Below are 15,222 nucleotides of genomic sequence, written 5' to 3'. Positions count from 1 at the left end.
ACTTACGCTAATGCTAGGAGTTTTTCTCTTTTCAACTGACTAATAATATTTTGCCTTGTTTCTGATTCAGTCTCCACAGATTTACATTAAATTACTGTGTAATTTCGCAATTTCTATTAAAAAATAAATTAATATAAATATGCATTACAATGTCACTCTTCATACCAGCCCACGTAAAAATATTATCCTTTCCATTTATGAGAATATTTGGATGCTTCGGTGAGGCCCGGTGGTGATCGGTTCTACCTCCCCCACTCCCGGTAACCGGTGTGGTCCTCCCCGGAAATCAATACCGACTGGGACCGGACTTTTTTTTTATCTAATTATTAGTAGAAAATTTCTCATTTTGACCTGATTAGGGAAAAAAAAAAATGTAAGGATAAAATATATTTTTTACTAAAACATGTTGACATATTTTGTTATTAGCTTACTAGGAATTATCAAATAAAATAAAAAAAAAATAGTTTTTACCATGTAATATGTATTAACGACATGACTGAGTGAAAGTATGAGGCAGCACTATTTATCTATTTATCAGACCATTTGTGAGAAAATCAATGACGCGTTTGTGAGAAAGTCACGTGACTCACAAGCGGTATATATTTGTTCCCATCGGATATTGTATTATTTCGAAAATCCTGTAGAAATTGTGGAATAGGTTATATTGATTTGTGAAATATGATGTAGGCTCATCTATTGTGTTATAGTGAGGCTTAGTGGTTAAAGATATGTACTGGTAACCCAAAGGTTGCAGGTTCAATCCCCAGGGAGGGTCAGCCCTGTTTCTCCAGGATTGTTTCTGTAGTAAACATGTAGGCCTACTCAAAGTTGGTTTGGATAAGTGCACGTGAACTAAACAGCAAATAACAAAATGTTTCAGTGTCTGTGTGTTAATTAGCATGTGAGTCATTCATTGTGTTCTGAATCTCTGTAGGAGTGAACTGTGAGCTGGAGATTAATGAATGTGAGTCAAATCCTTGTCAAAACGGAGCCACTTGTCACGACTTTGTGGGGTTGTACACCTGTGACTGTGTGCAGGGGTTTGAAGGTTCTCACTGTGAGATCAATATCGATGAGTGCGAGAGCGATCCATGCCAGAATGGAGGATTCTGCCATGACCTCATCGCCAGGTACAGTAGGACACACTCACTGCAAAAATGAGTTCTTAAAGGGATAGTTAACACACACACACATTACAATTCTGTCATCATTTACTAACCCTCATGTTGTTCCAAACCCATGTGACTTTCTTGCTCCATGGAACACAGAAGGACTTGTTAAGCAGAATGTCAGCCTCAGTCACCATTCACTTTCATGGCATTTTCTTTTTCCCATACAGTGATATTGAATGGTAACTGAGGCTGACATCTTGTTTTTTGCATGCAGTTATGAATGTCAATGTGAAGGCACTGGATTTATGGGAGACCACTGTGAGGAGGATATTCCCGAGTGTGCTTCAGATCCATGCCAACACGGATCAACTTGTCTGGAGGGCATTAACCACTACAACTGTACCTGCTGGCCAGGTAGCTATTCTTTAAAAGTATCCTTTGTCCAGATACTACACTCTTTATTTAAGCGTTTAATCTAACTTGGCATTAAATTATGTGTAATGATGTGTCTTTCAGTGTTATTATCATTAATAAAGACTAAATGAAAACATTTTCGTTAACTGACATAAAATTATTTAATTAAAAAAACAGAAGCTAAACTAATGTGCATATTCACGAGTCCAAAAACAAACCAAATTAAACATTTTGATACACAGCATACAAAATAAGCACATAACTGGTAATCTGGTGATCAGAAGGACGCTGGTTCAAGCCCCACAGTCACCACCATTGTGTCCTTGAGCAAGGCACTTAACTCCAGGTTGCTCCGGGGGGGATTGTCCCTGTAATAATTGCACTGTAAGTCGCTTTGGATAAAAGCGTCTGCCAAATGCATAAATGTAAATAATAATAATAATAATTAACTGTGTATATACTTTCAGTGGTGTGAGCGTGTTTGTGGTGTGTGTTGTGTGTGTAGTGTGTAGTGTGTGAGTGTGTGTTCATTTCGTGGTTGCTCAACAGTAGATTACATGATCACAGATTTAGATCTCTTTCAGAGCATTCATGGTCAGACCACTAACACCCTGTCAGATCACAGCCAAATTACCATTTATCTAAAAAACATTTGAACATAACTTCACAGCCCAGTAAGCTGTACTAGTGTTGTCAAAAATACCGGTACCAAGTCGGTACACAAACAAAAAATTATTTACGCCAATTATTATTATTATTTTTTTCTCTCTCTCACACATAACTGATATTAAATTAAGAAGAAATATAACTATTCCCCCCCAAAAAATATGAAATGTGATAGGCTTACAATTTCCTGGAAAACACAGAAAAAAAATAAATAAAAAAATAGAAATGAAATCAAAATTCAAAACTTTAATAACCCTGATGTGTTTGAAGGTTTTAAGGGTGATAACTGTGAAGTGGATATTGATGAATGTGCTGATGCTCCCTGTGAGAATGGTGGCGAATGCTTTGAGAAGTCTAATCCAGATCACTGGGTAACAACAGACTGGGAGTTCAACTACGCCACGGTCGCTGGTTACGTCTGCCAATGCCAACCAGGATATACAGGTACTGCTAACATTCATACACAGAGATGTACATGTAAAACACACAACAATACTGCCCTGCAAATTGCAGTAATTATGCATTTTGTCACAGTTATGACCTAAATAGAGTCTCTACTGCTGCATTTCTTTGAACTCGGAAAGCCTAAATTTTCAACTTCCTACTAAGAAAAGTGCAATGGAATGCTGCTTCAAGTCAGACTTCCAACTTGGAAACTCGAGCGGAAATCTTCATCTCCGATTTCGCTGAGACAATGCACCTGGAGTGGTGGTGGCGTAGTGGACTAAAGCACATAACTGGTAATCAGAAGGTCACTGGTTCGATCCCTACAGCCACCACCATTGTGTCCTTGAGCAAGACAATTAATCCAGGTTGCTCCGGGGGGGATTGTCCCTGTAATAAGTGCACTGTAAGTCCCTTTGGATAAAAGCATCTGCCAAATGCATAAATGTAAATGTAAATGCATAAATGTAATGATAAACATTTACTTTAATATCCATCAATAAGTCAAAGTTCCTACATTACATGATAATAAAACCCATTTAGCAAGCATTTGTGGAGAAATTACAGTCTTTTGATCATCGTAAATCTATAGAGCAAATGCAAGCATTGCAGTTTTGTTGATTATACGCCATCTTGCGAGAATCAAGCAATGGAAATCCTTTTTGGTTGGAGATTGAAAATATCAAGTTGGAATATTCCACATCCGAGTTTGAATGGAACAAAGCATTCGATTATGATCTGTGCTGTTTCAGATGGGTTTGGCTCAACTGTGCTCAGCAAAATGAATTCAAAATGTGACAGTGATTGGATGTTCACTTATTTGTTCTCCCCAGGAGAAAATTGTTCAGTAAACATAAACGAGTGCGAGTCTGAGCCGTGTCAAAATGGAGGAAGCTGTGAGGACCTCATAAATGGATACACGTGTGTGTGCGCGGATGGGTTCGCAGGTTAGAACCCTAAAATTAAGCCTTCTGTTTGATATTCTATTTTTAGGCACTATACAGTATATACTACACTGTATTCACTAAGTTGTAAGTTAGTATTTAGTACAAAGTCTTTGTATGTTATGTTTTTCCCAGGTGTGGAGTGTGAAGTCAATGTTGATGAGTGTGAGAGCGCCCCCTGCCTGAACGGAGGTGTATGTGCAGATGGAGTTGCTGAATACAAGTGTCATTGTGCAGAAGCCAAAGAAGACCTCCTGCCTTGGGGTGGACCCCAGTGTGGCGTGCAACTGCTTGGTTGTATTGAGCATGCATGCCAAAATGGTGCCACCTGCCTTCCATGGTTTGACGGAGAGACACATGGGCATACCTGTCTTTGCCCACCTGGTTTCTATGATGATGTCTGCTCTACACCCACCACATTCTCTTTCTCCTCACCGAGATTCTTCTTGTTTGAGGTGCCACCACTCGAGCGCAGAAGGAGAGACACGGAACACCAGCGCACCCTGGAAGTCAGTCTGCGCTTTCGCACCACACTGCCTAATATGCTGCTGTTCTTTCGTGGAAGTGCCAAACTCTTCATGTCACTGGAGATTGTTGGGGGTAAGCTTCGTACCAGGGTGGTGTCAGGGGTCGGGGAATCATTGGAGGCACAATTGCCGGGCCTTGTAAGTGATGGAAGTTGGCGTCAGGCAATTGTGAGCATTAACGAACAGGTTAAAAATGTTGTGCTACAAGTTAAAGGTCCAGGCTGTGAAAATCAAGCATGTAGAGTTAAAGAAAAGCTACCAGAAGACCATGCATCGTTCCTGCATCATAAGGGCCTCACAAAGGTATATGTTGGTGGTGTACCAGAGGAGTATCTGGAGTTTACCTTGAGCAGCCATAGCTTTTTGGGCTGTATGGAAGACCTTCAGGTGGACGGCCATCCTGTCCTGCCCCATGATCTAGGTAGCGACGTGGAGAGTGTAGAGGTGGGCTGTATGAAGACGGAATGGTGCCAGGTGCAACCACACCCCTGTTCTCAACGCGGGCGCTGCATCGACCTCTGGACGGGCTACCGCTGTGACTGCTCCAGACCACACCATGGAAATGACTGCGGCCAAGGTCTGCATGTACATGCTCATACACTAATATTGAACTTTGCTAAGTACATACAGCATGTTCCTGGATCAAAATCTTTTGTTGGTCCTGGAACAACATTCTTTTGAAAGAAACATAGTGCCAACTTTATCCCTAATCTGTGCAACTTTGACAAGGGCCAAATTGTGATGGCTAGACAACTGGGTCAGGGCATCTCCAAAATAGCAGGTTTTATGAGGTGTTCCTGCAGTAGTGCACCTACCAAAAGTGTTCCAAGGAAGGAGAACTGGCAACAGGGTCATGGGCACCCAAGGCTCATTGATGCACGTGGGGAGCGAAGGTAGCCCATCTGGTCCGATCCCACAGAAGAGCTACTGTAGCACAAATTGCTGAAAACTTAATGCTGGCCATGATAGAAAGGTGTCAGAACACGCAGTGCATTGCAGCTTGCCGCAGACTGGTCAGAGTGCCCATGCTAAAAGACATTTTTATCCAATGACAAAAGCTATGACTAAAAAATAAATATATAAATAAACTGTGTAAATATTAGCATTGTCCCTACCCTCAAAGGTAGAGAGAAATAGTAGGTTCATAAAAATGTATTTCAAGTCTAACCCTAAAACTAACCATTATATAAATGTTACTCCAGGACCAACAAATTTGTTAATCCAGCAAAATGTGCTACTTGGTAAAATCACTATCACCAGTTGCTCTTATGATACTGTATGGAGTAAACCAAACACAAAATAAATCCCTTATTTCCCTTTCTTTCTGTTTTTCCGTTCTCTCAGATTACCCCTCATATACATTCGGTCATGAGGACTCCACAAGCTTCCTTGCATTTGAACTGCTGTCTGATTTCGGCAAGAACTTCACGGTGTCATTCTTACTGCGGTCACTCAAGATGAGTGGAATATTACTTCAGTTACGTAGGGCGGGGCTTCAGGGTACAGAAGGGGAGGATCCTTACTTCACCATCTACCTGCAAATGGGACGAGTGCAGGTGACCTCTGTGGCCGAGGCACCTGTTTTATCATCGCCGGGTTTTGTCTGTAATGGAGAAAAGCCACTGCTGCAGGTGGACGTACAGGAAGGTCAGGTGTTTTTCAGACACGGAGGGTTGCGCCATGGACTTGGCTCTCTCCCTGAACTGGAAGTTCTGGGTGGAGACTTGGTGTATGTGGGTGGGGTCCCTGGTGAGGAGGATGTAGCTGAGTGGGGGGGTCACTTTGAGGGCTGCTTTCAGGATCTGAGACTAGATGATGTGCATTTGGATTGGGTATCATGGAACGAAACCCTCAGCGAGACTGTGTATATCTCCAGTGAGGCAGAAAATGTGCTTCCTGGATGCATCAGTGATGACACATGCAAGGTATGTAGACACACACACACACACATCCATTCAGTCTAAATAGATTGGCCCCAAAATGTATTTTAACACTTAAAAGGTGCTCTCAGTAATTCTAATCCAGTACACTTTTTGTCAAATTCTGCAAATATCTCCTCACATTCTGCTAGCTGTGCACAGGATGGGGGGTGGGGGCAGAGCGAGAGGGAAATTAATTAGGGGAGCGATGGCAAATCTGGCTGATGCGAACTTTCTAAACTCCAAGGAGGTCAAATGGCTGAGAAACTGACCAAGAGAAAAAGGCCAGACAAATATAAACTAAAAAAGAAGGATTATGATAAATCGAGAGCTAGGAGCCACGTCAGAATCGACGGATGCAGAAGTTGCTCTTTTTCTTCTCGATAGGCGGGTAACATAAATTTTGCTATGTTTCACAGAACCCATATACACTCACCTAAAGGATTATTAGGAACACCATACTAATACTGTGTTTGACCCCCTTTCGCCTTCAGAACTGCCTTAATTCTACGTGGCATTGATTCAACAAGGTGCTGAAAGCATTCTTTAGAAATGTTGGCCCATATTGATAGGATAGCATCTTGCAGTTGATGGAGATTTGTGGGATGCACATCCAGGGCACGAGCTCCTGTTCCACCACATCCCAAAGATGCTCTATTGGGTTGAGATCTGGTGACTGTGGGGGCCATTTTAGTACAGTGAACTCATTGTCATGTTCAAGAAACCAATTTGAAATGATTCGAGCTTTGTGACATGGTGCATTATCCTGCTGGAAGTAGCCATCAGAGGATGGGTACATGTTCTCTACCGTCTGAATGTATCAACAGAAATCGAGACTCATCAGACCAGGCAACATTTTTCCAGTTTCAACTGTCCAATTTTGGTGAGCTCTTGCAAATTGTAGCCTCTTTTTCCTATTTGTAGTGGAGATGAGTGGTACCCGATGGGGTCTTCTGCTGTTGTAGCCCATCCGCCTCAAGGTTGTGCGTGTTGTGGCTTCACAAATGCTTTGCTGCATACCTCGGTTGTAACGAGTGGTTATTTCAGGCAAAGTTGCTCTTCTATCAGCTTGAATCAGTCGGCCCATTCTCCTCTGACCTCTAGCATCAACAAGGCCTTTTCGCCCACAGGACTGCTGCATACTGGATGTTTTTCCCTTTTCACACCATTCTTTGTAAACCCTAGAAATGGTTGTGCGTGAAAATCCCAGTAACTGAGCAGATTGTGAAATACTCAGACCGGCCCGTCTGGCACCAACAACCATGCCACGCTAAAAATTGCTTAAATCACCTTTCTTTCCCATTCTGACATTCAGTTTGGAGTTCAGGAGATTGTCTTGACCAGGACCACACCCCTAAATGCATTGAAGCAACTGCCATGTGATTGGTTGATTAGATAATTGCATTAATGAGAAATTGAACAGGTGTTCCTAATAATCATTTAGGTGAGTGTATATGTATGCTGTTTTTGTGCAAGCATGTCTGTTTGGGGGCAGAACTTCCAAAGTAGCACTGAAGGGAGGGGTGTGTTTGTTTTGGCAGTCGAGTTCGTTCTCATATTCATCCACTAAAAAGGACTTTTGGACCTGTTGGTTTAAAGTAATTGCAAAAATGATTCAGTGTGTGAATCTAGTTCTGAGAAATGGTCTAGCTCCAAGTTTTTGCAGATGCCTAATACAGTAACCTAATGTAGTTAAATCCATACATTTTTAATTGTGGCTTAAGTGTCCAAATACTTTTATGGAGCCATTTAACTTTAACAATTACAGAAGGAAAAGGCTTATGTAAAAAGGTGTTTTTGTTTGCAGGTGCAACCTTGCTTAAATGGTGGTGAATGTACTGTCACATGGAATGACTTTACATGTTCCTGTCCACAAAATTTCACTGGAAAAACATGCAAAACCAGAGTTTGGTGTGTGAGCAACCCATGTGTGAATGGCGGACGCTGCGTGGACCTGTTCGACGGTTTTGAGTGTATGCTTATTTGATTTGATCCCTGCTTAAACCAGCATAAAATGATTTGCTGGACTTAGAGGGTTTACACTGGTTTAATCTGGTCTCCCAGACTAAAACGGTCCAAAATCCTTCTAAAGCCAGCTTTTGACCATTTTTTTCTTCACTTTAGTACAACATTGTTTTTGTACCACGTTATAATAAAAATAATCGAATAAAAGATTGAAGTAAAGATTTCAAGAATAAAGTCAGAACATTATGAAAATTTAGTTTTTTAAAAATAATCTCAAAATTGGCCTTTTTACATGAATTAAGCCGTAACATTACGAGATTAAATTAGTTTAATATTGAGAATATAGTAAAAATTGCGAGAATACAATTATGGCATAATGACTTTTGAAATTGTAATGTTTAGAGAATCTTCTCATAATGAGCCTTTTACAAGAATAAAATCTATTTTAAATCTATTTTATAATAAAAGTTTTGCGAATAAAGTCAAAAAATTTTGAGAATGAGGTCGTAATTTTGTGTCAATATTCTCATAAGCCTTTCACAAGAATAAAGTAACATTTTCACAAATAAAGCCGAAACATTATGAGATTAAAGAAGTCAAAATTTTTAGAATAACGTTTAATGAGATTAATGTCATAATATTTTGAGAATAATCTCATAATAGGCCTTATCCGTGAATCAAATCAAAGTTTCGTGAATAGTCGTAAAATTACGAGACTAAAGTCGTAATGTTTTGAGAATAATCTCATAATAGGGCTTTTTAAGAGAATACACAAAGTTTCGCAAATAAAGTCAGTGTTGCGAGAAATAAGACGTGATGTTTTGAGAATAATCTCATAATAGGGCTTTTACGAGAATAAAATCAAAGTTTCGTGAATAAGTCAAAATATTTTGAGAATAATCTCATAATAGGTCTTTTACAAGAATAAAGTCAAAGTTTCGCAAAGAAAGCTGTAACATTACGAGATTAAAGTAGTAATATTTTGAGGATAAAGTCCAAATTATGAGAATAACACAGTTGCTTTTACGAGAAAAAAAATCAAATATGAATAACGTATGCATATTAATAGTCAACTACTAAATCATCAAATGCAAACAGAACTAGTTAAATGAATTGCAATAATGCATGCATACTACTTTTTCTCTTTCCAGGCATTGCTAACGCAACTTTCGACAATACTCCATTACACTACAGTGCTATGGGATCATTAGTTGCCCCGGTTACCAACATTACTATGGAACTCCAAACAAGGCAGGTAAACGGCGTTCTACTGCGTGCATGGAGAGGGGCGGAGCTTCTCCTGATTGGCCTGGTGGATTCAAGCATTCAGGTGGAGCTTCATAATGAGAACAGTGTGGAACCAGTGATCTTCTCTGGACAGAGACACATTGCTGACGGCAACTGGCATCATCTGAAGGTTGCCATGGCCCTGCCAGAGGGCGATACATCACCTTGGGTCATTTTGGTGGACAGCATCATTGATGGTAGCAGTGCCCCTTTGCAAACTGGTAGTTTACGTTTTCTTGAAGACAGATCAAGTGAGGTGGCATTGGCAGACACGTACACAGGGTGTCTAGGTGCTGTGAGAGTGGGCGGGGTCTATCTTCCATTTGTAAACAACGTCAAACCACCTCAAACATCACAGTTTTGGCGACGACAGGACGAGCGTGTGCACATAGGGTGCTTTGGTGCTCCGGTTTGTGGCTCTCATCCATGCAGGCATGGTGGCACCTGTTTAGATCTCTTCAATATGTTTGGATGCCAGTGCCCATCTGGCTGGGAAGGGGCCACCTGTGAGAAGGAAACAGACGAGTGTATTTTGGGACCCTGTGTCCATGGCAAGTGCAAGGACATGTTTAATGGGTTCGACTGCATGTGTCACCCAGGCTACACTGGACCAACATGCTCAGAAAATGTAGATGACTGCAAAAGGTCTCAGTGTAAGAATGGGGGAACCTGTGTGGATGGAGTTAATGACCACACCTGCATCTGTCCACCAAAGTACAGCGGAACACGTTGCCAGTGAGTGCAAAATTATTTCAATGACTAAAACACACAGATGTCTAATTGACTTAGGGGTAAAATTGTTTGCTCACTGGCCTAAGACTTCACCTCCAAGGCTCTATTATACACAAGTCAGCCACAACATTAAAACCAACTGCCTAAAATTGTGTAGGTCCCTCTCGTGCTGCCAAAACAGTGCCAACATGCATCTCAGAATAGCATTCGGAGCACCTTGTTGATGAGAGAGAATCAACAGAGAATGGCCAGACTGGTTCAAACGGACAAAGTCTTTGGTAACTCAGATAACCACTCTGTACAATTGTGGTGAGAAGAATAGCATCTCAGAATGCTACTCTGAGATGCAGGTTGGTGCTATTTTGGTGGCACGATTGGGACCTACACAATATTAGGCAGGTGGTTTTAATGTTGCGTCTGATTGCTGGATCCTAGATATGGCTCAGGTCTCTCCTTCACTGTTTTCTTGGCCTGTTTTATCATCCAGCAGGCAAAAGTTGAATGCTTAGAAAAGTAATGCCACACTTCTCCTCAGTAAGCCTCAGTTTAAGGGGTCATTCATGTCCATAGCACAAACAGTGCAAGACGAGTTATGCATTGAGGTTTAATACTTAAAACTTTGCAAGCACCACCAGTTTTTCCAATTAGAAAACAAATAATGGAAAGGACAGCTCAAAAGCATCTCATTCATTATTTGTTTACACTTGGTTTCACAATACAGATTGATATCAGAAGTAAAGATTTAGTCCTTCCGTTCTTGTTTCTTGAGTTTGAACCAGTAAGATTTCATTTTAATTTATAAAGAGTGGGACTGTTTTGTTTTGAAGTGTTGTTGGTTTATGTATTTGTGTGTTCATGTTCTTGTGCAACAGGTTTAACTACCCTCCTCTAAAGTGTGAGCTGGATGTACATTGTGAAAATGATGGTGTTTGTCATGACACTCAGTGGGGGGCAAACTGCACCTGCTCTCCCGGATTCACAGGAGACAGGTGGGATTAATACTGACAAACACATACATAAGTAATGCATACACATTTCATATGATAAAATGAATTTCTCATTTGTGAGCATGAAGGTAAATACAGAAAATCTGATTAAAGCCTGTGTTTCGGCAAGTACAATTCTTGCACCAACAAATGATACTTGATTTACGTTATTTACTTGTTTTATTTTTTTCCCCATGCATTGTTTGTCAGTGAAGTTGCACCAGAGTAGCTACTTGGCATTACATGTGAACATAAAAAAGACTGTGTGTGCATGTTTGCACATTTTGTTTTAATTCAGATGCGAGACTGAAATCAACGAGTGTGCGTCTAGTCCATGTCTAAACGGTGGATCGTGTCTGGATCGGCTGAACCGTTTTGAGTGTTTGTGTCCAGCAGGATTTAGTGGCCAGTTCTGCGAAACAAATGTACGTAAAAGCATGAATAATCACGCAAAATATGCACAACAACGACTATGCTGGTTCAAATGTCATATTTGGTCTGAATGTGTGCTTTTTAAACCAGCAAAATGGAATAATCCTAAATTTTATCCTCTCTTTCTGTGCAGAAACAGGCTCAGAAAGATCGTATACCATGGCTGGCGATTGCGGTTCCATTGGTATGTGGCTGCGTGCTCTTGGCGGCAATCGGTCTAATGTTCATGTTGATGACGGCGCGTAGGAAGCGGCAGTCAGAAGGAACGTATTCTCCAAGCCAACAGGAAGTTGCTGGTGCACGCCTGGAGATGGACAGTATGCTGAAAGTACCTCCTGAAGAGCGTCTAATCTAAAATGAACACGCAAACAGATGCATAGACCCCTCTTTGTGACTCTGTGTAATGATATTGGGACTTTGAGACCACCGAGTATTATAGAGCCACAATGAGATGCAAGTGCTACATGATACGTTCAAAAATACTACAGCAAATATCTGTGAAAGAAGACATATGAAAAGGGAAACCTGAAGGCATTGAATACGGTGAATCTTTCACCCGTGATTTGAAACTCATTCATCTCAAATGATCTCCGACGCTGCAAATTTGCAAAGTGAATACGTTTTCCAGATCAGTCACACTGTCCCTATGCTTTATGTAAATACAGTAGGGCCCATGGGAAAGAGTAAAGGATGTAGATCTACATCTCCGGGCTTGAACCTGCTACTTTCGCAAGTCTAAACACTTGAACTTGATTCATTACAACAGTATACATGCCTGAACTGCTTTGGAATGGCATGAGCCCTAGGAAAGAGGGGTCAACTTTATTTTACAGTCTGCCCTGGGAATTATAAATCTTCACATATCTATGTTCTAGCCTATCCCCTTACTCTCTCTCATTCCAGAAGATTGAACATCAATACCTGGATTCCACTTACTCCAAACACCTCTCAGCTCTCATGCTGTATTCCATTCAGCTCTGAAAGTCTGACTTTAAACTTCCTACTTGGAAAAGTTCAAAAACACGCCTCTTGAAATCAGACTTCCAGCGCTCGTGTAGAAGTCTAATACTCCGATTTCGCTAAGATGCAAGCATGTGATGTCACTTGAGCATGGCGATACAAGATATATGCATCTAATTATTTGTCGCCTCATACGCAGTCTTCTGAGTGCCAGGGAAAGGGATGATTTTATGGTTATAAGTCTGAAATTCCAAGTAGGAATATAAAGTGCTAAAAGAAAATAGCACTAGCATTCTTACTTTCTATGTGTCTTTCACTAGCTTTTCCTTGTTGTAAAAATAATCTTTGAATGTCCTGGTCTGTAAGCGTTCATGATATGTAACATCACACCAAAACTTTGAGTCAAAAGCAGGCAACTAGAAGTTATCAAAACAGGTGCTAATATCAAGATATTCATGCTAACTTCTGTTCAGATCCAAATTGCTGCTCATAAGTGGGATTTTGTGAACGTTTCAAAAGACATACAAGACTTCTGCCACTGTCGCTAATCATTTTGGGAAAAAAATTCCACAGCATTTGAATGTATGAGGTACAATACCTGTAGCAAGACTGATGCACTAGCTAGCTACTATTCATGCTATAGGCTAACACTGTGTCTGATCATCAAAACAAATGCTGCGTTCACTTCATGTTGGAATTACCGTAATTGAGTTTTCAACTGTTAAAAATCTGTCATCTCCTTGTTGAAATTGTTGTTTTTACTGTGTATGGAAAAAAGATGAGAATATTTTGAATTACCAAAAAGACTTAATGGTCTAAAAGTTTGAGTGGTGAGCTGTGTCACCACTCAAAAGCGATACAGAAATCGCTATGAGAGTATTTACAGGAATATTCCAGGTTAAATACACGTTAAGATCAATCTGCAGCTTTTTTTGCATAATGCTTATTACCACAAATCCATCTTCTATTGCTGCAATGTCCTATGTAGGGTAGCAGGTAGTGCTGGGGACTATCCCAGGGCACAGAAAGGCACTGGGTGAGCCGAGACTCAAACCAGGGACCTTCTTGTTGTGAGGCAACAGTGCTACCCACTGAGCCACCTCGATTTTTAGAATTAATGAAGGTGCTTTTATAAATCTATATGCTTCACATTGAAAATTATTAAGTTCTGACTGTGAGTCAGAGGATATGAACAGTTCAGAGTAAAATCTCTATAAGTAATTCCAAAAAGATGTAAACACAGCATGAGAGAAACGTTAGCCATTTCTTTATACATTTATAATGGGTAGAGAACCGCTGAAACTATAGTTATTCTTTTACTGTATTTTCATACAACAACAAAAAGCAAGAAAAAAAACAAACATTTAGACTATGAAATGGTTTCAGCCATTTTCTGGTGTCTTTACCTACAGTAATTGCGGAGTCAGATCAAGACTCAGTGAATATGAATATTTTGATATTTTACTGTTTGACAATCACTGCACATGAAACCAGTCTGTGAGGCAACTAATGATGCTAAGGAAATGCAATAAAAAAACATTCCTGTTAAAAGACACACGCATAGATCTGTGCACCTCTGCACACACACACACACACACAATTGTGAACGGCAGGCAGCGAAAACCACATTTTTACTAAGAACAAAAAGTCTTTTGTTGTTTAAAATAGATGGCCATTTAAGCCAAAATACGTGACATCCCAGCTATGCCTGATTATGAAAATGAAAAGATGGATGAAATATTTAAAATTTCATTATATATGGATGTTGTAAACCGCAACTCTGTGTGTGTGTTTTCTGCATATCTTGTTACGGTCAGTCTTTCTTCTTTAAAAAGGTTTCTAAACTAAATTTCACTTTTAAACATAGGAATTTTACGTACCTGCAATCCATCAAACAAAACAGTGTATTGTGTGAACACTACTCCAACATCTGTTATACACTGGCGGCCAAACGTTCGGAATAATGTACAAATTTAGCTGTAAAGAAAATTGGTATTTTAATTCACCAAAGTGACATTCAACTGATCACAAAGTATAGTCGGGACATTACTGATGTAAAAAACAGCACCATCACTATTTAAAAGAAGTCATTTTTGAACAAATCTAGACCAGCAGCATCACTCCAACACCATATCTTTGAGTAATCGTGCTAAATTGCTAATTTGGTTTTTAGAAAATCACTTGCTATTATGTCAAACACTGCTGAAAGTTATTTGGTTCATTAAATGAAGCTTAACATTGTGTTTGTGTTTGTTGTTGAGTTGCCTCAGTATGCATTAGACTGACATGTTTTAAGGTCAATATTAGGTAAAAAAAAAAATGGTAAAAAAGAAACAACTTTCTCTAGAAACTCATCAGTCAATCATTGTTTTGAGGAATGAAGGCGATACAATGCTTTAAATTGCCAAAAAACTGAAGATTTCATACAAAGGTGTAACTACAGTCTTCAAAGCCAAAGGACAACTGACTCTAACAAGGACAGAAAGAGATGTGGAAGACCAGATATACAACTAAACAAGAGGATAAGTACATCAGAGTCTCTAGTTTGAGAAATAGATGCCTCACATGTCCTCCGCTGACAGCTTCATTGAATTCTACCCGCTCAACACCAGTTTCATGTACAACAGTAAAGAGAAGACTCAGGAGGACTTATGGGAAGAATTGCAAAGAAAAAGCCACTTTTGAAACAGAAAAACAAAACGAAAAGTTTAGAGTGGGCAAAGAAAAACAGACATTGGACAACAGATAATTGGAAAAGAGTGTTACGGATCTTAACCCATTAAGCTTTTGTGGGATCAGTTAGACTGTAAGGTGCGTGAGAAGTGCCCGACAAG

General features: G+C 40.1%; 1 protein-coding gene across 1 annotated transcript in view; it reads left to right on the top strand.

Annotated features, from left to right (window-relative positions):
* LOC127624523 (protein crumbs homolog 2-like) overlaps positions 1-12,133 on the top strand; it is a 17,244-nt gene extending 5,111 nt beyond the window's left edge. Inside the window, exons 3-13 of the mRNA XM_052099306.1 lie at positions 935-1,130; positions 1,387-1,526; positions 2,463-2,636; positions 3,470-3,583; positions 3,716-4,684; positions 5,452-6,032; positions 7,834-7,999; positions 9,143-10,013; positions 10,883-10,999; positions 11,295-11,421; positions 11,562-12,133. Of these exons, the coding sequence (XP_051955266.1) occupies positions 935-1,130; positions 1,387-1,526; positions 2,463-2,636; positions 3,470-3,583; positions 3,716-4,684; positions 5,452-6,032; positions 7,834-7,999; positions 9,143-10,013; positions 10,883-10,999; positions 11,295-11,421; positions 11,562-11,783 (3,677 nt within the window). The 3' untranslated portion in view covers positions 11,784-12,133. The remainder of the gene's footprint in view (positions 1-934; positions 1,131-1,386; positions 1,527-2,462; positions 2,637-3,469; positions 3,584-3,715; positions 4,685-5,451; positions 6,033-7,833; positions 8,000-9,142; positions 10,014-10,882; positions 11,000-11,294; positions 11,422-11,561) is intronic.
* The last annotated feature ends 3,089 nt before the right edge of the window (positions 12,134-15,222 follow it).

This window comes from Xyrauchen texanus, chromosome 31 (genome assembly GCF_025860055.1).
Source record: "Xyrauchen texanus isolate HMW12.3.18 chromosome 31, RBS_HiC_50CHRs, whole genome shotgun sequence".
NCBI classification, from domain to species: domain Eukaryota; kingdom Metazoa; phylum Chordata; class Actinopteri; order Cypriniformes; family Catostomidae; genus Xyrauchen; species Xyrauchen texanus.
This window is presented reverse-complemented; position numbering and strand designations above follow the sequence as displayed.